Here is a 22,997-nt window from a genome sequence, read left to right as displayed (position 1 = left end):
CTAGCTAACTTGTTTACCCCAGCTTGGAGATCCCTTGAAATTCAGTCTGACTCAAATTACAGGCCCAACCTGTTAACCATGACTTTTCCATACAAACAGCTGGCCTTGGCTCATGCTTCAGAACTTCCTATATCTTCTCAAACAATCAACAAACCACCTCAGTGAGCACCTAGCCCCTGTACCTCTTTTTTAGTGTCCCTAGACCTAACACTAGCAGCAGCCAGACAAGATTCACAACTTGGCTTTGCCTGGGAATCTCCAAGCCCAGCACACATTATAGCTCATGCAGGTTGGCCCTGGGCAGAACACAGTTGGGGATACCACCCACTGCACCACCCAGGAAAACCCAGAGGTTGTGTACCCAGTAAACAGCTACAGACCATGTTGGAACACCACAACCCTATCCCTACACAGCTGATACTCCACAGAGAGCAGAGGTTGGTGGTTGGTAGTCACAGCCAGTCCTAGCTTCTAACTGGCCTGGGTAAATTTCTCCCATTGATCTGGCAATAGCAATTAAAGCTCAACTACAAAAAGAAGGTGTACTCAGCCCACATGAAGGATGCATATCAAGTACCCAGCTTGGGTAATAGGGAAGGCAGTGACACTTGAACCTGCAGGATGCCTACTACGTTAGACCATACTACCAAGACTAGGAGTCATAGCAGCTCTACCTAATACATAGAATCAATGACAGGGAGCCTGCCAAAATAAGAAGTCAATGATTCATGGCCCAAATGAAAAAGCAGATCAAAACTCCAGAAAAGGAACTAAACAAATTGGGGATAAGCAATCTATCAGATGCAGAGTTCAAAACACTGGTTATAAGGATGCTCAAGGAACTTAGCGAGGACCTCAACAGTATAAAAAAGATCCAATCAGAAGTGAAAGATTCACTAATTGAAATAAAGAAACAACAGGGAAATAACAGTAGAGTGGGTGAAGCCAAGAATCAAATCAGTGATTTGGAGCATAAGAAAGCAAAAAAACAACCAATCAAAACAAGAAGAAAAAAGAATTCAAAAAAATGAGGAAAGTGTAAGAAGTTTCTGGGACAACTTCAAGCATTCCAACATTCACATTATAGGGGTGCCAGAAGGAGAAGAGAAAGAGCAAGAAATTGGAAATCTGTTTGAAAAAATAACAACAGAAAACTTCCCTAACTTGGTGAAGAAGATAGACCTGCACATCCAGGAAGCACTGAGAGTCCCAGAGAAGATGGATTCAAAGAGGCCCAGTCTAGGACACATCATAATTAAAATACAAGAGGTTAAAAAATAAATCTTAAGGACTTCCAGTCAAGATGGAGGCATAGGTGGGCGCACCGTACCTCCACACACAACCAAGATTTGAACTACAATGATTTAGAGGCAGAATAACACCCAGAACTGATAGAGAACTTATCTGAATGGAAGTTGAACAGCCAAGAAGTTGAAATAGACCTGTTCATCCAGACTGGTATGAGGGGCGGAGAGGAGCAGCTGGGCGTGGGTCGCAGCATGGGTCACGGTGTGGAGAGCAAAGAGAGTTGGGTGCATAAGGCAACCTGGAGCATGTAAGGCATCTGGGGCACGCAAAATCGCAGTGGGTGGACCCTGAGTATGCAAGCGGCAGCTGGCAGACCCAGTGAGGCGGCGATTGTGGACCAGGGCAGAGTGCACAACCCAGGATCCCAGGGAAGGGACTGAGGTCCCAGGAGAATGGAGCTACTGCCATTGTTACCTCCCACCCCCGCCCCCACATACAATGTCACAATCTAGCGACTGGGGTGCCCAGCCCTGGTGAACACCTAAGGCTCCACCCTTCACTGTAACAGGAGTGACCAGACCAAAGAGAGAGAGAGAGAGAGAGAGAGACATGTCTCAAACAGAAGAACAGATCAATGCCCCAGGACTCATCCTTTTGAGCGACTAAGAGATAGCCAATCTATCAGATGCACAGTTCAAAACACTGGTGATCAGGAAGCTCACAGAATTGGTTGACTTTGGGCACAAATTAGATGAAAAAGTGCAGGTTACCATAAAAGAGATGAAGGAAAATGCATGGAGAACCAATAGTGATGGGAAGGAAACTGGGACTCAAAACAGTAGAGTGGACTAGAAGGAAGAAAAAAAACAACCAAACAGGAAAGAATGAAGAAATAAGGCATAGGAGGAGAAAACGAGGAGAAGCTTAGGAACCTCCAGGACATCTTTACACGTTCCAACATCCAAATTATAGGGGTACCAGAAGGGGAAGAGGAAAAGAAACAGATTGAACACATATTTGAACAAATAATAAAGGAGAACTTCCCCATTCTGGCAAAGGAAATAGACTTCCAGGAAGTCCAGGAAGCTCAGAGAGTCCCAAAGAAGTTGGACTCAAGAAGAAACACATCAAGGCACATCATAATTACATTAGCCAAGGTAAAAATGAAGGAGAGAATTCTAGAAGCAGCAAGAGATAAGGGGACAGTAACCTACAAAGGAGTTCCCATCAGACTGTCAGCTGATTTCTCAAAAGAGACCTTGCAGGCAAGAAGGGGCTGAAAAGAAGCATTCCAAGTCATGAAAGATAAGGACCTATATCCCAGATTACTCTATCCAGCAAAGCTTTCATTTAGAATGGAAGGGCAGATCAAGTGCTTCTCAGATAAGGTCAAGTTAAAGGAGTTCATCATCACCAAGCCCTTATTTTATGAAATGTTAAAGGGACTTATCTAAGAAAAGAAGGGAAAAAAAACATGTATAGTAAAAGGACAGCAAACTCACAATTATTAACAACCACACCTAAAGCAAAACCAAAAGAAACTAAGCAAACAACTAGAACAGGAACAGAACCACAGAAATGGAGATCACATGGAGGGTTAGCAACAGGGGAATGGGAGGAGGAGAGAGGGGGAAAAGGTACAGAGAATAAGTAGCATAGATTGTAGGCAGAAAATAGATAGGGGGAGGGTAAGAATAGTATGGGAAATGTAGAAGCTAAAGAACTTATAAGTATGACACATGGACATGACTAAAGGGGAGGGTGTGGGTGGGAGAGGGTGTACAGGGTGGAGCAGGGTGAAGGGGAAACTGGGACAACTGTAATAGCATAATCAATAAAATATATTTTAAGAAAATCTTAAAAGCAGAAAGAGAAAAGCAGTTATTTACCTACAAGGGAGTTCTCATAAGAATGTCAGCTGATTTCTCAAAAGCAACTTTGCAGGCCAGAAAGGATTGGCAAGAAATATTCAAAGTCATGAAAAGCAGGAACCTACAGCCAAGATTGCTCTACCCAGCAAAGATATCATTTAGAATCAAAGGACAAGATAAAGAGTTTCCCAGACAAGAAAAAACTTAAGGGGTTCACCATCACCCAACCCTTATTATATAGAATGTTAAAGGGACTTATTTAAGAAAAAGAAGATCAAAACTATAAACAATAAAATGGCAATACATACATATCTATTAACTAATGAATCTAAAAAACAAACTAAGGAAACAGCAAGAACAGAGACAGAATCATGGATATGGAGATCATTTTGATGGTTGCCAGTTGAAAGGGGTTTGTGGAAGAATGGGTAAAGAGGTGAGGGGATGAAGAAGTACAAATAGTTTCAGAATAACTATGAGGATGTCAAGTACAGTGTACGAAATGGAGTAGCCAAAGAACTTATATGCATGACCCATGGACACGAACAAAGCTGTGGGGATTGGTTGAGGGAATACAGGGATGCTGGGTGTAGGGGGGCAAAGGGGAAAATATTGAGACAACCATAATAGCATAATCATAAAATATAATTAAAAATAAATTTAATAGTGATGAAATTTTTTAAAAGCACAATCAAAATTTTAAAAAGCAAATAATGGATGAGAGAAAATCATAGTATATATTATAGAAATAAACCATGACTATTTTCCACTAAATTCCACCAAGATGAATTGCATAAAAATGTATTTATTGGGGTAGAATTAAGTAGGGTAGAGAAATAAATGAAACACAGAGGAAATAAAATAACTTTAAAATAAACATCAATATTGTTCTCACAAATGTATATAGTGATTGTTTCATTGTTAATCTAAATCTAGATCTAATAAAAGAGATCTTGTATATGATCCTTATATTACCATCTAAATGAGTTACTCATCAGCAATCTCAACTTTTATTTTATTAAAATATTATGTACATATTATGTTTTAAAAGCCTCCCCTAGTTTTCTTGACTGACCATTCCTAAAATGGATTTACATTGTTAACTTTGTGAAGAGAATTTCCTTCAGCAAAGTCTCTTGCTTTGTGGCCGGTCACAAGGAGACCACTTGTGAAGGCTGTGAGTACTTCTTTGGGAGCCAGGAGGATAATTCAGTCAAAGATTCTTTTGCATTTACTTCTGTGTTTGGTGGGTTTGCTTCTCCCTTTCCCCTTCTTTGACCTCTTTCCTCTGCACTTTTTTTTCCCCTTAGGGCTCAGAATAGTTTCACAAAGGCTTTGAGTGAATAAAATTATAAAAAGATATTGCACAAGCCAAAGAAATATCTACATTTCTAAATCATTGCAAAATTTCTCCCAAAATATTTTATGATGAGAGTGGGAATATGAAAACTGACTCAATGATAATATCAGTAAGTAATTTTAATTAAAATATTTACATATATATTATGCCTAGAAAAAAGAAATGCATATATCATTCTTCCTAAAAATTTCACCTTGCCTGTCTGTCTTGATTCTATTCTCCCATATGCTCAAAATAGCTATTCATTTTTCCCCCTAACCCAGCAACCTGCATCATCACATTTCAAAAATCTCTATAATCCTCTTTTTATCTAGGAAACTCACTGCTACTAGAATTTTGGGAAATCAGTGTCCATGGGCTCTTTGTCAGAAATTCACTGTACCGAAACTCTAAATTAACATAACAATAAAATTTCTGAAAGTTCCTTTTCACTGTTGTGTATTTAAAAAAATATGAACACACCTTAAGTCTTTGAAGGCTGCCTTAGATGTGCAAGGGAAATGATGCTGTGTAGCACCTTGGAGGACTGTACTTCATTGATTGGCTAATCAAGTCAGGTGTTATAAACTCAAAGCCAATGAGTGTGGACCAGGGGCGGGGCTTGGAGCAAGTAACTGTCAAGAGTTTGTGCAGTTGGTTTTGACTGATCTGGTGCGAAACAAATAGCCAGCCTTCACTTCTCACTTACATACCGCAGGATATTACTCCTGAGGCTTTGGATGGTGAGCCCTTCCTAGTTTCCCCCTTCTGGAAGTTACACTTCCACTCTGGTACTTTCTCCTTCAGCCTCCCCTCCGAGAGGAACAAATGTATTCCAGCCACAGATTTGGCCAACCTGTTATCTCTTGGAGTTTCCACCTTTCCTGTGCCAGCTGGTAGCTAGCTAATCAAGGACTTGCCCGAAGATCAATCAGCCTCTCAGTTGAAATGTCTGTCCCTTACCCCCTGCCCCTTCTCCAGTAACTTCCTATGTCAACTTTTCTAACTCTTCTTCTGGCTGGTATTTGTTCCCTTTGCTTTAATGAGGTACTGAGAGGAAATCACACTGATGTGCCTGGAGCTGAGCTGCAGCTCAGAGGGAGGAAAAGCTCATTCTCACTGAAGATGCACTAGGAAGGCAACAGGCCACCCACCTTCAGTGTCTGTGAGTAAACTGGCTGTTGTGTTGTGTGGTAGAAAAGTTTACTGAATCAGCCAATCTCAGTTGTTTGTCTGTCATAAAACGTTAAACAACAGTTTGGCAGCCTGTGAAGACTACTGGAATCCCACAGTGCCCTCTTCAGGAAACTTTTGTCACCTGAATCTTGTAAAGTGTACAGATTAAGAGGAAAAAAGACTTACCATTTTCAGGAACAGGGTGAATTAATAGGACTTCTCCATGGGAAAGAGAATTTTGGAAAACTGACTGTTGAGGACAAATCAAAACACCATTTTTGAGAGGGCAGTCATTAATGAAATCCACACACAAAGAGAATTTAGCCATTGTCTAATTTATTAGTAAATTAATGTAGGAAACTTGTGTGGTAATTGCAAGACCAATCAGTATTTTTTTTCTTAATAAGACATAGGCTCATAAACTGTCAAAAGTCAATTTAAGCTAAATAATAGTTTTAATTACATCAAAAGTCGGTTTATTCTCACTGCTTGTTGTTCACCCATACCTTTTAAATTATTAAACTAGAATAATATTAGCATTTATGCTAATTTAAGGCAAGATCATTTCTTAGGTGAAATGTTTGTTAGGAGAATTTGAAGTAGAGGTTGAAGAAGCCAAACTGAGTATTTGCCACATATTCACAGCCAAGATAGTGATATATGTATAATTTAAATTTCAAGGAAAAGACCTGGAGTAATTTTATCCTTTTCTAAAAGGGATCTATTAAGATTGAATATGTAAACTCATTAAAGCTTTCAAATAAGCAATTTTAGAAATGAAAAAAAGTGCTTATGGGAAATGAATCATCACTTTTAGTTTGAAAAACAATACAGTCCTGAAGTGTATTAAATTCTGAAAGCATGTAGGAATGTATAACTATAATACACAAAATAATATTTTTTGGGTCAAGTCCAGGAGGTTTAGTCCTAGAGTAACAGTGAATAAGTTAATGTGTCCTCAGTAGTTATTCTTAACCAAGAACAATTATCACCAATCTATCACAATGGCATGGAGTTCTCCTAGTGCAGTGTTTCTAAATATGGCTCCTCCTTAGAACCACCAGGAAGCTTTTAAAGTTCCTAATACACAGGCCTCAAACCAATTAAATTACCCTCTATGGGTACCACCCAGGCACCTATGTCTTTTAAACCCTCTAAGTGGTTCCAATGTGTATTTAAGAATCTCTCTTTCACAAGGATAGCTGAGCTTGTTCTGCTCTATCACTTGTATTATTATCAAGATCCCTTGGTTTACCTCTAGCTCTTGACATGTTAAAGTGAGGTTTAGGAACTTAAAATTTATTTAAAGTAAAACAACAATCCAACACACAAGAAAAGCAGCTCCTGACATGAGGGAACCAGTCTGACACTCAGAGCTAGGTCTCATTCATTGTTACTAAGAGTCAGTCCGATGCTTACAACTAGTCTATGTTACCCTCCTGTTGGCCATAAATAATCCCACAGAATATCGACATCCAATGAAGTCATTCTGAGACCATAATAAAGTGAAACAAAACAAAGTTACTGTGCAACCCATACAATGTCAAACATTCCCTCTCTGCTAAAATGGGTGATGGCTGCATCTGTACCCATTACAGTTTGTTCTGGTCTGCCCTCCCTATAGAGATTATTGAGATACCCAACCACCAGTGTCACCCTGTGTTCACTCAACATTGTGCACCTGGCCTCCATCCAACGGTCTGGAAAGCTTTTTCATCTAACCTGTAGCTAGTCTCTATCACTTGGGTTGTATTTTTTCCATCTTATTTAAGTTGAAAGCATCATAGGAAAGGGAGGCACCCCTAATTTTGACATACCCTAAGATATTACTAGAAATAATTAAGGAGAAATAGGGCTTTTCTTTTCTTTTCTTTTTTAAATAAAAGCATTAGAAGACCACCAAATAGGCAAATCTTACTTTCTTTTGATCTTAGGTGCATTTTGCAGAATGTCATAAGAGCTGGATTCAGGTGGTCTGTAAGAAACAACAAAATGGATTTTAATTCCAATATTGACAATTTCACTAATATTAACAAAGGATTTACTGGCACGTGGGTGGAATTTATCAGGATTAAGTTCACTCATTATCCTCAGGACCTCCCTGAAATCATTTTAATAATACCTTTGATCTGCACAATTGGAGGTAGGTGTAACTCTTTATTTTAGCTTATTCCATGGATTTACTTTGTAAATGTCACCATACAGATTTTTTTAAGTACTAATAATAGGAAATTAGAATTTTGTTCCTAAATTCATACTTTTATTCCAAGATTTTCAATTAAATGAATCCAACAATAATCTGACCTCTGAGAAGAAACATGTAAAATCTAATTCATATTCTTTACCTCTATTGGGTTCAAAATATTCATACCTTCTAACTTGCTAGGTTATGGAAAAATGTAAATGAAGGGAAGAATTGAAACAGATAAGTAGAAAATTAAGGGTTGGGAGATATTTTTTGTTGTTGTTATCGGCATTACCATAAATTGTAGTTTCATTCTCATTTTAAAGTTAGCTGTCCTACCACTTTCTCCACTTGGATAAAGAATTTTCAAAGTGACAGGCCTTCTGAAAGTTTCAGCCATTTTTTAACCACTTGACAGGATGTCTCATTGGTTTTGTATAAAACATAAATTATTTCCAGCTCTTATGAGAAGAAAAGTACACTGTAGAAACAAAAAGAAGGCACTTTTTTCTTTTTTTGCATTTTTTCACCTGGCTAGTAATTGTATTAAAAAGAAGTAGAAAACATTAAGCTGAAGAAAATGTTGTGATATTGTTTATTGCACTGAACAAAGTTAAATATTCAGGTTTTCTAATGTGTATTAGCTAACTAGTAATAGGTAGCTGGTTTTTCTCATTGGGAAAATTATTGTAGCTAGTTTTTCATTGTTACCTTGGGAATCAGCCAGGAGATTTTATTTAAGTTTATTTATTAACTTTTCACTGCAAGATTGCTACAGAAACTACTTAACTTATAGCATGTGCAAAAACTGCTTTAAACATTTTAGTAGTAACTCAAGAACCAGTGATCATTAGCAATATTTATTAACAACCCTAAAGAAATGAGATACTTCATAGAACAAACAGGTCAAGCAGCAATCTAATGGATTAACAATTACATTGATTCTGTGTGCTTAACTGTGAAGGAGGGTTTCGAATACAGGACTTATAGGAAGTGAGTAGTAGAACAGTATTTCATGTCCTCAGTATTAAGAAATCATATCAAATTAAAGTTCTTAAAATCTAATATTTCACTATTTTTAATAAAGACATTTTTTGCAGCATTTTTGAACCTACACTTGAAAGACTTTCCAATTCCACTCCCTGTGATATTATTTTTAATGGGATGCAGTTTTGAAATATTAAGTTTTACATCAGACAAGGTGTGTATAGTAAATATGAATATTTTCTACTATAGCTACGACTCATGTAAGTACAAATATGGCTTTAAAATTTGTAAAAATACTTGCCTCTTCACTGTTTTGCCATTTGATAGATGTTTAGGATCTGGATAATATCAGATATATGTAGAAAAAGGAATCATGTGTGAAAGAGCTGAAATCCAGCTAAACCCAGTCAAACAGAGCCTGGGTCTGAATCTAGGTAGGCAATTCAGAATAAGTACACATGCAGCTACTGAGAATGTGAGTGGGTAATGAGTGATTGTAGCAGAATTCAAAAGCTTAAACAAGAATTGGTTAACAAGATAGAAGTCCAGAAAGACTTAGAGCTGCTGGCACAAGACTCTAGTAGCAAGAGAAGTCTGAATTAAACCAATCTATTGCTGCAGTTAGGAATGTTTTGTGGGGTTCCCATTAGAATAGAGGCTAGTCTGTAAGTGTGTCTGACTTAGAATATATCAAAAAATATAAACTGAATCTTGTATCTGGCGTTGGAAGTGAGGAGCAAGGCAAACTATAGAGATAATCAAGGCAGTTCTAGAATTGCTAAATAGACAGGAAGACCTGGAGACAGGTAGAGAAGAGGGAATGTATTTACTATAAGGGATAGAGAATGCAGTATTGATACAATAGTCCTCTAACCTAAGGGTTGGTGGCAAACTTTTTCTGTTAAAGTAAATATAGTAAATATTTTAGATTATGTAACCCACATAATCTCAGTCACAACTACTCAATCCTGCTACTGTAGTTTAAAAGCAGCCATAGGTAATATATAAGTGAATTGGCATGACTGTGTTCCAATAAGACTTTATGTACAAAAACAGGCACTGAGCCAGATTTGGCTCAGGGGGGCCATATTCTGCCAACACCTACTCCAGTCAGTCAGAATATGAATAAGAATGTGTGTGAAAATGATTGACTTTTCCAAACTTAACCGGTGATGTAAGTGTGTTTACATATATACATAGGCACACACCATGTATATGTATATGTATATGTATATGTATATGTATATAAGAACAAAAGCAGATTACTACTTTATTTGTCATGAACAGATTTTATAACTACATGATTTTGGTACAAAATCAATTACAAAAATTTTTTTGACAAAGATCTAAGACCTTTAACAGGTGCTTACAGTTTGTTGACTTTTTTGAAAAAATCAAGTTGTAAGCTTTTATTACAAATTAAAAATGAGGTTCTTAAAATCTCAGCTTAACCAGATCTGATATGAAACAATTTAAAAACCTGTAAAAGTGTATTGAGAAAAATCAAGTTCTAGGGGGTGGGGGGGGGATGGAGTGGAGGGATCAAAAAAAAAAAGGAAAAAAAGAGAAAACTCATGGACAACAGTGTGGTGATTGCAGGGGGCAGGATATTGGGTGGCGGTGGAAGAGGGTATGGGGGAATAAATGGTAATGGAAAAAATACAATAAAATTAAAAAGTGGTGAAAAAACATCTTCATCATTACCAAAAAGAGACAGTTTTAGGTAAAAATAATAAAAAACCCATGCTGCAGAGATAATGCAGATAGTTCTAGTTATCTGGTCAACAGGCAAAAAGCAAGCACTTAAGGATTTCATCTCTAATCTTTTGTTCGTTTCTTATTGCTGGATTTTCATATCATTTCTTTGTATTGGATGACTACAACAGATGATGGTAGAGATGATAAGCCAGCCGTTTGTTTACTCAGCCCCACCCTGCTCAGTCTCCAAAGGGAAGAATTCTCAGCGGGTAGATGGGCTGTTTTTGTTTCTTTGTCATCTGTGGTTTGGGGTTTTCTGGGCACCTGTATCAGTTGAAGTTGTAATATGGACTGTTGAGGTGGCTGCTAACCTTGGGTCTCATCTTGATTTTCCTTATTTTTTCATTGCTGTCTCAGGCTGTCTTTGGTGAGGAAGGCCCCTGGGGAATCGTGGTCTATAGCCTTGACACGTGTTCTGTCTCACTGGCTTACCTTGCTCTCCTGCACTCTGGTTGTCAGCACCCTCCATCACTTCTCCTTGCGCAGTAGGGTTAAAATGAAACTGGGAAAATGATCTGTACCCAGATTTGGACTGCCTGTCACCTTGAAAGCCAAATTTGGGAGACAGGTGCCGAGTAAAAGGAAAGAAGTCTATTTCAATTGCTGACAATTTGGGAGACAGGTGACTTTTCTTGTGCTCAAAAACCCATATTCCCTCTCTGGTCAAGCCAGTGATTCTTATAGGGAGCTGGTGAGAATTCAAGAGCGGGGAGACTTCCTAGGGGGAATGTGGGCATGGCTGTTTCTCTTGGGAGTAAGGAGAGGGGGGTGCTGAAAGGGGATTCAAGTAGCTTTTTCTCAAGCCCACTCCCTTCATCTGGTTTTCTCTCTCTATTTGCATTAGCATTCCTCCCTCCAGGGGGCACTTGTGGTTCTTGGCCAGCATTTCTCAAAGCTTGAAAGAGAACTGAAATCTGGGTTGATATAACTTTGATTACTGGCTGGGAGATTTACAATTTAACATCTTAGCACAGACAGAGGTTTTTAAGAGAAGGGAAGAGAGAGGAAGCAGCAGGAGGTGGAGTTGTGGACATGCAAACAGTATCCTTGCTGGTCCCGATATGGATCTTTTTGGTCAGCGTCCTTGAGTTGGAGGGACTCTGAGGTCAGACTGTATCTTAGGTTTACTCAGGAGCTGAACCCGTTGCTTCTAGTAAAGTGTACTTAGAAACTTTTAACATGTAAACTAGCTTTGATAGAAAAATCAGGTTAGAGTAACAAGCTGGGTTTAATATTAACTTAAACTAATATGGGTAGCTGTATATAAGTATAGTGTGTTCATTCCCCATTACAGGAATACTGTGGTCCACACCCATAGGGTGTCTGCATGTGGTAAACTGGGAACCATCACCTGCAGTAGGGACAGTGCTGTTGGGCATGGCCTTTGGGAGCACTCTCTGATCCCTCATTCTTTCCTCCACTCTCACCATTCTGGTAATTCTGCTGGTAAGTGGGTGGAGGACCCCTGAATATGGACAGTGTCTGTAAGAGTTATAGTCAGCTGCATATTTACTGCCTTGCACTGGAACTCCACTGGGACCTGTGACATTTGCTGCCTCCGCACCCTTTTCTCCTTCAACAACATCAAACTCCACAGTCTCTCCATCTCTTACACTGTGAAGGTACTGCCTAGGGTTATTCTTTATGGCAGTCTGGTGTATAAATACATCTTCCTTGGTGTCATTCCTGTTGATGAAGACGTATCTGTTTCTTACATTGAACTACTTTACTATTCCCAAGACCTTCATTGTGATGACCTTGTTTCTGCTGATGTGAGGCTGCCCAGACTAGGCTGCTGCTGCCTGTAGTGCTAGGCTTGGTATCGGCAGTGCTGAGGGTGCTGGAGGGGGTGGAGGGGGCGTCGTGCTGCTGCTGGGTCTCAATCTCACTGCTCATGGTTGCCCTGATGGTGGCTGGGGCTGGCTGCAGGCAGATGTGGCTCCTCTTGAGGTGTGATGGTCACTAGGCTGGCAGTGAGGCTGACCAAGACTCTCTGGGGTCTGCTCTCTGCTTTCCCTATTGGTTGAACTCAATTTTAAATACTTCTATAAACTTTACTATTGTCAATAATTCTTTAAGGGAAGAAATCACATGTCAAAAATTGTGAAGGGTCTATTATTTTACTTTACTTGCAAGCTAATACTTTAGCCTGCCACAGTTTCATGGTCCTGGCAAAACCGACACAACTCCTGGGTTAGTTAAAAAGGACTTTATCATTCATCACAAAAGTAGAAGCCATAGATAGTATCAGCATTTTCTTGTGCCTGTTCAGTGAGTCTCAGTTCCCACAGAGAGAACCTAACAGGGCCAGACAAAACCTGCATGCACAATGGATTGGATTACAAGAGAAGAAACATGAGCTTAGAGAACTTGAATATTTTATGATGCACAGCTAACTCATCTGCCCTCTTGTCCAGGGGGAGATGTTATCTTTACTACAGTGAACTATATGGTAAATATGCCTCTTGCACTAGAGAGAAACACTTGCTCCATCTGCCAAAATTGTTAGTCATTTGACTTCCAGTCAAGATGGCAACTTATGTAAGCACGGCTTACCTCCTTGCACAACCACACCAAAATTACAACTAAACTGTAGAACAACCATCATTCAGAACTGTCAGAAATTGAGCTGAATGGAAGTCCTACAATTACAGAATTAAATAAGAAACAACATCAAGACTGAAAGGAGGGGTGGACACATGGAATGGCCTGGTCCCACACCCATGTGTGGCAGATAAAAATTGGGAAGGATATTTCAGAAGTGAGGGGTCCCAGCCACACACCAGGCCTCTCAGCCCAGGTTTCCAATGGCAGGAGGAGAAGTCTTCATAACCTCTGGCTGTAAAAACCAGCAGGGATTGAGACTGTGGAAGACAGCAACTGCTAGAATCCTAGGCAGTTCCTCTTAAAGAGCCCATGAACAGACTTACTCAGACTCTATTGCTGTGGGCTCCAGTGCCAGGAAACCAGGTTAAAAGGCATCAGATACATATGAGGAAGAACTGAGTTGTCTGGCATCAGTGTAAGAACTGGGGGGCAGCTTTCTCTTAGACATAAGTGCTAGTAGAGGCTAGTGTTCCTTTTCTGAGCCCTTTCCCCACAGAAGTGGCAGGAAGGTACCATATCTGAGACTGCATCAACCAGACTCACACTGTTTGTCCTACTCTAGTGATTCCCTGAGGCCCTGCTGCAACCAACTTTCAGGCCCACTCAAGCTGTTTCCCGTGGCTTTTATGCACAAATGGCTTTTCTTGGCACATGCTTCAGATTTTCCTAAATTCAGACAAGAAGCATCTGGCTTCAGTGAACCCTTAACCTCTTGCTAAGTGGCATGAGGCCTGGCACTAGTAGCAGCTGGCCTTGGTTCACAGTTTGTCCTCACCTGGGCACCTCCAAGCCCAGCACAAGTTGCAGTCATCTGCAAATCATTGTGTAGATTATGTTGTGTGACCCAAGACAGAACACAGGTGGTTGCTGACCTTGGACATGCCAACAGCAATCAAGACTCAACTACAAGAGAGTATACACAGTCCACAGTGGGTACACCTAGAGTATTCAGCTTGGGTAATAGGGGAAGCTATGCCACTGAACCCTACAGGACACCTACTACATTAGGCCACTCTATCAAGCCTGGGAGATGTAGTAGCTCTACCTAATATATAGAATCACAGGGAGCCTGCCAAATGATAAGTCAATGAATTATGGCCTAAATGAAAAAAAAAACAGATCAAAACTCCAGAAAAAGAACTAAACAAAATGGAGATAAGCAATCTACCAGGTTCAAAGTTCAAAACACTGGTTATAAGGATGCTCAAGGAACTAGTGAGGACCTCAACAGTATAAAAAAGATACAGTCAGAAATGAAAGATACATTAGTTGAAATAAAGAACAATTGGCAGGGAAACAACAGTAGAGTAGATGAAGCTGAGAATCAAATCAGTGATTTAGAACATAAGAAATCAAAAAACTATCTTCATAGTGGAAGCAGCCTCTAGGACAACTTCAAACATACCAACATTAGCATCATGGGAGTGCCAGAAGGAGAAGAGAAAGAGTTAGAAATGGAAATGTATTTGAAAAAGAATGACAGAAAACTTCCTTAACTTGGTGAAGAAAATAGATATACATGTTCAGGAAGTACAGAGAGTTTCAAACAAGATGAACCCAAAGAGGTGCACTCCAAGACATATCATAATTAAAAGGCAAAGGATAATACAAAGGGAGAATCTTAAAAGTAGCAAGAGAAAAGCAGTTAGTTACCTACAAGGGAGCTCCCATAAGACCATCAGCTAATTTCTCAAAAGAATCATTGTAGGCTAGAAAGAATTGGCAAGGAATATTCAAAGGGATGAAAAGAAAGGCCCAACAACTAAGATTACTCTACCCAGCAAAACCATTATTTAGAATCAAAGGACAGATAAAGAACTTCCCAGACAACAAAAAGCAAAAGGAGTTTATCACCACCAAGCCAATATTATAGGAAATGTTAAAGGATCTTCTTTAAGAAGAAGAAAAAGAAGATCAAAACTATGTACAATAAAATGGCAATAAATACATATCTATCAACAATTGAATCTAAAAAACAAAATAAACAAGCAGAATTGTAAAAGAATCACAGAGAACATTGTTGAAGGGAAGAGGGATAGTGGAGGATGGGTGAAAAAGGTAAAGGAATTAAGAAGTACAAATTGGTAGTTACAAAATAGTTATGGGGATGTAAAGTATAGCATAAGGAACAGAGTAGCCATAGAACATAAATGCATGACCCATGGATGTAGACAACAGTGTGGGGATTATCTGAGGGTGTGAGGAGTGTTTAAGTGGAGGGGGGCAAAGAGGAAATAATTGGGACAGCCATAGTAGCATAAACAATAAAATATAATTTAAAAAATAAAAAAATCACAAATATAATAAAAAAGAAAGAATATTATTATACTAATTTTGCATTTATAATAGGCAACTTTCTAAATGTATATATATAAACAGAAGAAAATGAAAAACATGATGGTTATTTTTGCTGATGGCATAATTTTTATTTCCTACTTTGTATTTTTCCATATCTTACAAATTTCCTGTGTACACATATAGCTTTTGTAATCAAAATATACATGTCTACACCAGGTAAAATATTCTTTCTTTTTTTAAAAATTATTTTATTGTTGTTCAAATGTAGTTGTCTGCATTTACTCCCCACCAGTTCCCCCCACCTAAGGCATCACCACCTTCCTCCCCTGCTTCCACCCCACCTTGGTTTTGTCCATGTGTCCTTTATAGTTGTTCCTGAAAACCCATCTCCCCTTCCTCCCCATTATCCCCTTCCACATCCCCTCTGGTTACTGTCAGATTGTTCTTAATTTCAATGTCTCTGGTTCTATTTTGCTTGCTTGTTTTTTTTATTAGGTTCCACTTAAAGGTGAGATCATATGGTATTTGTCTCTCACTGCCTGGCTTATTTCACTTAGCATAATGCTCTCCAGTTCCATCCACGCTGTTGCAAAGAATAGGAGCTCCTTCTTTCTTTCTGCTGTGTAGAATTTCATTGTGTAAATGTACCACAGTTTTTTTGATCCATTCACTTACTGATGGGCACTCAGGTTGCTTCCAGCACTTGGCTATTGTAAATTGTGCTGCTATGAACATTGAGGTGCATAGGTTGTTTCGAATTGGTGTTTCAGGGATCTTAGGATATAATCCCAGTAGAGGAATTTCCAGGTGAAAAGGCAGTTCCATTTTTAGTTTTCTGAGGAAATTCCATACTGTTTTCCACAGTGGCTGTACCAGTCTGCAATCCCACCAACAGTGCACTAGGGTTCCCTTTTCTCCACATCCTTTCCAACACTTGTTGTTTGTTGCTTTGTTTATGATGGCCATTCTCACTGGTGTGAAGTGTTATCTCACTGTGGTTTTAATTTGCATATCTTTGATGGCTACCAAAGCAATTTATAGATTCAAAGCAATCCTTATTAAAATACCAATGACATATTTCATAGATATAGAACAGACATTTCAAAAATTTATATGAAACCATAAATGACCCCGAATAGCTGCATTAATTTTGAGAAAGAAGAACAAAGTGGGAGGGATCACAATACCTGATATCAAAGTGTATTACAAGACCACTGTAATCAAAACAGCCTGATGGTGGCATAAGAACAGACACATAGACTAATGGAACAGAATAGAGAGCCCAGAAATAAACCCAAGTCTCTATCATCAATTAATATTTGACAAAGAGGGATGAAGCATGAAATGAAGTAAAAATAGCTCCTTCAACAAATGGTGTTGGGAGATCTGGACAGCTATGTGCAAAAAAATGAAACTCAATCACCAACTTATACCATACACAAAAGGTAAAATATTCTTTCTAAGAAAATAAACAAACAAAAAATTGTTAGTCATTCAAGTATTCTTGGAAAGGTAGTCTGGAAGAAAAGTAATCAGTGCCTACTCATAAGACAGGGAACACAAGAGACCATGGAGGATCAGCTCCCATATGCATAGAATCAGCTCTTCTATGCCTGAAAATCTCCTAGATATTCTCTAGTGCCCATGTGATATACTTCCTATTTATTCTGTATTTTCACTAAAACATAAAGTGAACATAGATATGTACATTATCTTTCCACTGTATTTAGTGATAATCTGATGGGAAATTATGAAAATGAGACAGTTAAAACTTTAGCACCTACTACATTATGATGATACTTTTCTCTTTTGCTATAGGTAAGAGTGTCTAGCATGTATTCTATGCTAATAGAAGTATGAATAAGGAGAAAATGACATATTTTTATATCATTAGGTCCAAAAATATTCAGATGCCATACAATGGATGGATGAAAATCTTTATTTTGATTTATTTACACCAGTAATTGTCTTTAATGTTGCATTTGATATGGATGTTTACATGCTCCACAAGCTATTTTGGCAGGTAAAACGTATTCTGTTTCAATAAGATTATTCACTCATGAACCACTACATTTTGTAGATGTTGACTTTTTTAAAGATTTTGCTCAAATTAGAAAATAAAGAAGATGGGAATAAGTATGAGGTGTGGGAGAAGTAATTCAACTTTATATTTTAGTGAAAAAACCATATCTTAGCATATGTCTAGTATATTGAAGACTCAGGGAAAAATTATGCAGGTAAAAAGTAATTCTGAAAATATGAGTGGTAGAATTTAATTTCAGTTATAATCTTAACTCTGACATGCTATAAGAGAGCTACTATAAAATATATTGTGTCCAGTACAAAAATTATTTATAAAATTCATTTTAAATACTTTCTAAAACTTCCCACACCCACATGTAGAAGAAAAATACAGAGGAGCATATTTACAGAAACAACTATAACTCTCATTTATAAACTAGTATGATTTTTTTCTAATCATGTGAGATTTTGACCTCATCAAAGAAAGACCTTGAGGAAAAAATACTTCAGATCTTAAGCAGAGGTGAATTACTTTCAAAGTAAGCAAAACATTAGAAGCAGAACTGTTAAAAAAAATGTACAATACACTTGAACAGAGTCTAGAAAAATGGAGGTCAGACAAATGACCAAATAATGTAATTGAAAAGAATAGAGATATAAAGGTAGGTTGAGCTGGTTCTGGTGATCTCTGCCAAGCTGTCTCCTGAGTCTGTTCAGCTCTGGAGGGCAGCTAAAGCAGCAGGCTGAGCTAGGTGGCTAGAAGGCCCCGCTCCTGTGTCTGCTGATTGGTACTGTTAGTGTTAGTGTTAGGCAATAGGGTCACTGCAATACATATATCTCATCATCTAACAAGGGTGTCCAACCTTTTGGTGTCTCTCCACCACATTGGAAGAAGAGTTATCTTGGGCCACACATTAAATACACTGCATAACAGAATCACAGAAAAATCTTATAATGTTTTAAGTAAATGTACGATTTTGTGTTGGACCACATTCACAGCCATTCTGGGCTACATGTGGCCTGCTGGTTGGACACCCCGGGTAGAAGGTTATTTCAGGCTTCTTCACTTGGCAATGCAGAGTCTCAAACAACAGCAGGAGAGGGAAAGCTCAGATCTGCCATTGTTTTCTAAGCTTTTCCTTGCATCATGTTTGCTTGCTCTCACTGCTTTTAGTCAAGGTGAACCATATGACTGACTCACAGTCAGAGTGGGAGATAACCCAATGGTGTGACTTCAGGAAGCAGAATTACTACAGTCACTTTTGCAAACAATACACCATGTGATTTACTGAGGTATCAACAACAGCTCACATAGCTGTTGTGAGAAGCTTGTAGGAGAACAAGGATTTGAGCCTCCTGACTTGCTTTTTTCTTGTTGCAGAGCATCATTTTAATTTGTCTCTTCAAGTAGGAGTCAGTAATAAAACAGTCCTGACCACTAAAACCTTCAAAATGAGAACTCATCCACCCTGATCTACAGAAATAGAAGTATCTGATCTACAGAGCCTTGATTTTCTTTCACCATCCTGGTGCTGTCATCAAGCTTTATCCACAGGAGATCCCCTCCCAGTAGCACCACATAAGCACTCTATTATTGTTCCGCTACTTCTAAGACAGAGTTAATGATGTATAATCAAGTGACTTAACCAAAATCACTCAGCACTAGCACCTGCATCCAGGCCTTCTGAATTAGAGTCTAGTGCTCATTCCCCAATTCATTCTGTATGAGTGTGTCTGTACAAGTGAAACAACTAAATAGTCAGAAGGCAATAAGGGCATTCTCCAACATTATTATGAAATCCTTACAATTACTCTTTTTTATTTTATTATTTTTCATTTAGATAATTGACATGTAACATTATATTAGTTTCAGGTATGCAACATAATTATTTGATATTTGTGTATATTTTAAAAAGACCGTCAAAATAAATCTAATTGACATTCAAATATATAATGTGGCACTGTTAACTATAGCCACCATACTGTATATTACATCTCCATGATGTGTTTATTTTAAAACTGGAAGTTTGTACCTTTTGACCACTTCACCCATTTCACCCAACCCCCAGCCTCAGCCTCTGACAATCATCAATCTGTTCTCTGTATCTATGAATTCAGGGTTTTTTTTTCCGTTTAGATTCCACATATTAGTTAGTTCATGTGGTATTTGTCTTCCTTTGTCTGATTTATTTCACTTAGCCTACTGCCCTAAAGGTCTATCCATATTGTTGCAAATGGCAAGATATTTTTTAAGAGTAAATAATATTGCAGTGTGTGTGTGTGTAGACCATTTTCTTTATCCATTCATCCACTGATGGACACTTAAGGTTATCCATGTCTTGGATATTGTAAATGATACTTCAGTGAGCATGTGAGTGCAGTTCTAAATTCTTATACATAATTTTAGGTACAATCACCACATTTTCCTAAGTCTATTTGAGTATAAAAGTGCTAAATAGCCACCACAGGTAGAATCAGAGAATGTAGAAGGCAGTGGTGGGAAGTCAGAAGGTAGAAAGAGTTTTAGTCCTAAAATAATCAAATTTTTCTTCCCATCTTTTCTATAAGCCTCTATTATTTCCCTACATTCTTTCCATTACCATATTTTTTCTTTCTTTTTCTTTGTTGTCACTTCTTTTTATATTTGTGTATTTTTAATGTCATGAGCTGTCTCAGTTTGTATGCATAGTCAAATGTGTATATATATATATATATATATCTGTATGCATATAAATGGTATGTATGTATATAACTGAAAATACATATTTATATTTAATAGCCTTATCAAGAAAATTAAAAATTCATTTTTAATTATAATATGATACTTATCAGGTCCCAGGGATCTCATTGCAATACATGCCCTTTATTTCCAGAGTTGCAAACACATAGCTGCTAAATAAGATAACTTAAAATTTCCCTTGATGGGTTGAATGTGATTGTATATCTCCAGTAATCCTGATTAACTGCTTTTCAAAATGAAATACAAAGTCAATCTAATTTTTCTTACTGTAAAAATCCTTTGCAGATAGTTTTAATTACAATTCCTGGATTTTTCATCAATTATATCTTAATTCTTTGGTATCTGGCATCTGTGGATAAATTAAATTTGAAAACAATCCCATGGTTATTATTTTCTGCTATCCTTGTGAGTTCAGATCCCATGCTGACTGTAGCTGCTATAAGAGACCTTGGTAGGTATATTTTCTTTTTTCCTATATTTAAAATATCATATTCTATATTTAACTTTTCTATTTTTAAGATCTTTTGTTCACTGTAGCTTTTCACAATGTGAAGTGGGGTACTGGGGCACTGGGACTGAGCTTTGGGTGGTGATGCTTTGAACAGAATGAAATGCCAGTGATAGGCTTACTTAGTATATATGTTTTAAAGTCTTACATTCAGTTATGGAATAGAGCAGGGGACTATTTGGAATCCTTGACTTTCAACATGCTTCTACTTCAAACCCACAGAATAGTTCTGGGGGCTTTACAATATGGAACATACATTGTGGTGACATTTTTATTGCCCAATTCCTCTTTTCCTTTGAAAACACTGTCATTAAGATAATGCCATTTGCAAAAAGAAGAAAAAAATGCCTTTGGAGTCAGGTCACCATTCAAACCAAAAGCCTGAAAAGTACAAAACAATAAAATCACTAATCATGAGTCTTTCAGTGTGTACTATTTTAGGAGAAAGAATATACATATTTAAAAATAAAATGCCAAATCAACACAACCAGTTGAAAATCTGAAAGCCCCATTCAAGAACAATAATAACCTAATTTGTTTTCCCCCAGTCACTTTTTAATAATGAGAACTAGAGCACTTGTCTTAAAATAGAATTTTCATATGGCACACACATGTATGTGTGTATGCAGACACACATGCACATGCATATACATGGGTAGAAATAGAGTAGGGGAGAAAAATCAAGTATATCTCTGTGAATAAAGGAAAACCAAGTCTTCAGAATGAGGAGATTAAAATTGTGAGGTAACTTTGGAAGAAGAAAGTACCAGCATCTATTACCTAACCTTGCCTCTATGGGACTCTGTCAGTGCCAGCCTCTTTTCTGCTCAGATTTGGAGGAGTTCTACACTACCTGTGAACATTCCACACTGCCCTTAACTTCATCATCTGGTAATCTAGTTAGTATTCCACTGGTTTCCTGGCCTGCACTTCTTGAATTTAAATAATTTCTTTGGGTTAATTTGCAAGGTTATTCATATAAATTTTGGCCCTCTTGTCATTACTTTTGGATCTTTGTTTTTCTCCTCACTTTGTATTTTTTTAAAAAATAAATATTTTTCTTGTGGAAATATTTTTGCCTGAGTTTTCAAAGCAAGATCTTTATATTTTTTAACTTTGTTCTCAAAAAAAGAAGAAAGAAAATCTGCCGAGACCTATGACTAGAGTACATTTACACTGTCTTGAGCTTTGTATGGTTTATTGAATCCTCTTATGCCCCCAAACCTATTATTTATTTCCAAATACTCACATTTTGTTATAGATCTATTTTCTATAGTGAAATAATTATAAACAGTATCAGGTTTTTCTGAGTAAGAACTCCAAAACACAGTGGTTTTTTTTTAAAGATTTTATTTTATTTGTTTTTAGAAAGAGGGGAAGGGAGAAAAAGAGGGATAGAAAGGTCAGTGTGTGAGAGAAACATTAATCGGATGCTTCTTGCAAGTTCCCAACCTGGGACCTGGCCCTCAACCCAGGGATGCACCCTGACCAGCGATTGAAACATCAACCTTTTGCTTTTTAGGATGATGTCCAACCCACTGAGCCACACCAGTCAGGGCCAACACACAGTGGCTTAAAACAACAATAATATATTATTTCTCATAAATCTGTCAGTTCTTATGATATAGGCTGGGTTCTGCTGATCTTGGGTTGGCTCACTACTAAATCCACAGTTGGCTAGAGGGTCATCTGGATACTAAGTGATCTTAGGGTGTCCTCAACTAGGAAGATCCATGTTTTTTCATTTCTCTAGTAGGGTAGTCAGGAAATGTTGCCATGATGGTGACAGGAGTCTCTGCTTGCATCAAGTTTCATAATAAAGTACATTGATCTCTTCAGTGAAACTGTGAAGTCCTATAGCAAAGGGCATAGGTGCAGGGATAGGTAAAGAAGTGCACTATCAAGCCAGACGAGCTCCCACAAGAATAGACTGCCTTGTTTTTCTTCTCTTCCAATAGTACACTTACTGTACTAGGTTGTGATGACAGCTACAGAGTGGAAGGTTCACAAGAGGATTTTTACCATCCACTAACATTTCCTTCCTATTGGAATTTGGAAAATCACAAAAGATGCTTAAAGTTATAGTTTTGCTTTCACAGGCATATTTAATATCAGAGAAAATGATAATGGCTATCCAAACTTAGAATATTGTCATAAATGAAAGAAAATTAGTATCAAAGTAGGTAATATCCAGGCGCTCTTTATTTATGAAGCTTGATTTCTAAAATCATTAAAAAGAATATATGAGAAAATAAGAC

At 37.8% G+C, this 22,997-nt stretch overlaps 1 protein-coding gene and 1 pseudogene across 1 annotated transcript in view; one reads left to right on the top strand and one right to left on the bottom strand.

The window, feature by feature from the left end:
• The first annotated feature begins 7,626 nt into the window (after positions 1-7,626).
• The window catches only part of SLC9C1 (solute carrier family 9 member C1), a 103,242-nt gene continuing 87,871 nt past the window's right edge, over positions 7,627-22,997 (top strand). The window contains exons 1-4 of the mRNA XM_045851906.1: positions 7,627-7,777; positions 8,920-9,020; positions 17,364-17,492; positions 20,517-20,682. Coding sequence (XP_045707862.1) covers positions 7,627-7,777; positions 8,920-9,020; positions 17,364-17,492; positions 20,517-20,682 — 547 coding nt within the window. The remainder of the gene's footprint in view (positions 7,778-8,919; positions 9,021-17,363; positions 17,493-20,516; positions 20,683-22,997) is intronic.
• Positions 10,725-12,460, bottom strand: LOC123827143 (annotated as a pseudogene).

The sequence above is a fragment of the Phyllostomus hastatus genome, unplaced genomic scaffold (assembly GCF_019186645.2).
Source record: "Phyllostomus hastatus isolate PE091 unplaced genomic scaffold, TTU_PhHast_1.1 phas_contig_86, whole genome shotgun sequence".
Taxonomy (NCBI): Eukaryota; Metazoa; Chordata; class Mammalia; order Chiroptera; family Phyllostomidae; genus Phyllostomus; species Phyllostomus hastatus.
Note: the sequence above shows the minus strand (reverse complement) of the source record. Positions and strands in the feature narration are given on the sequence as shown.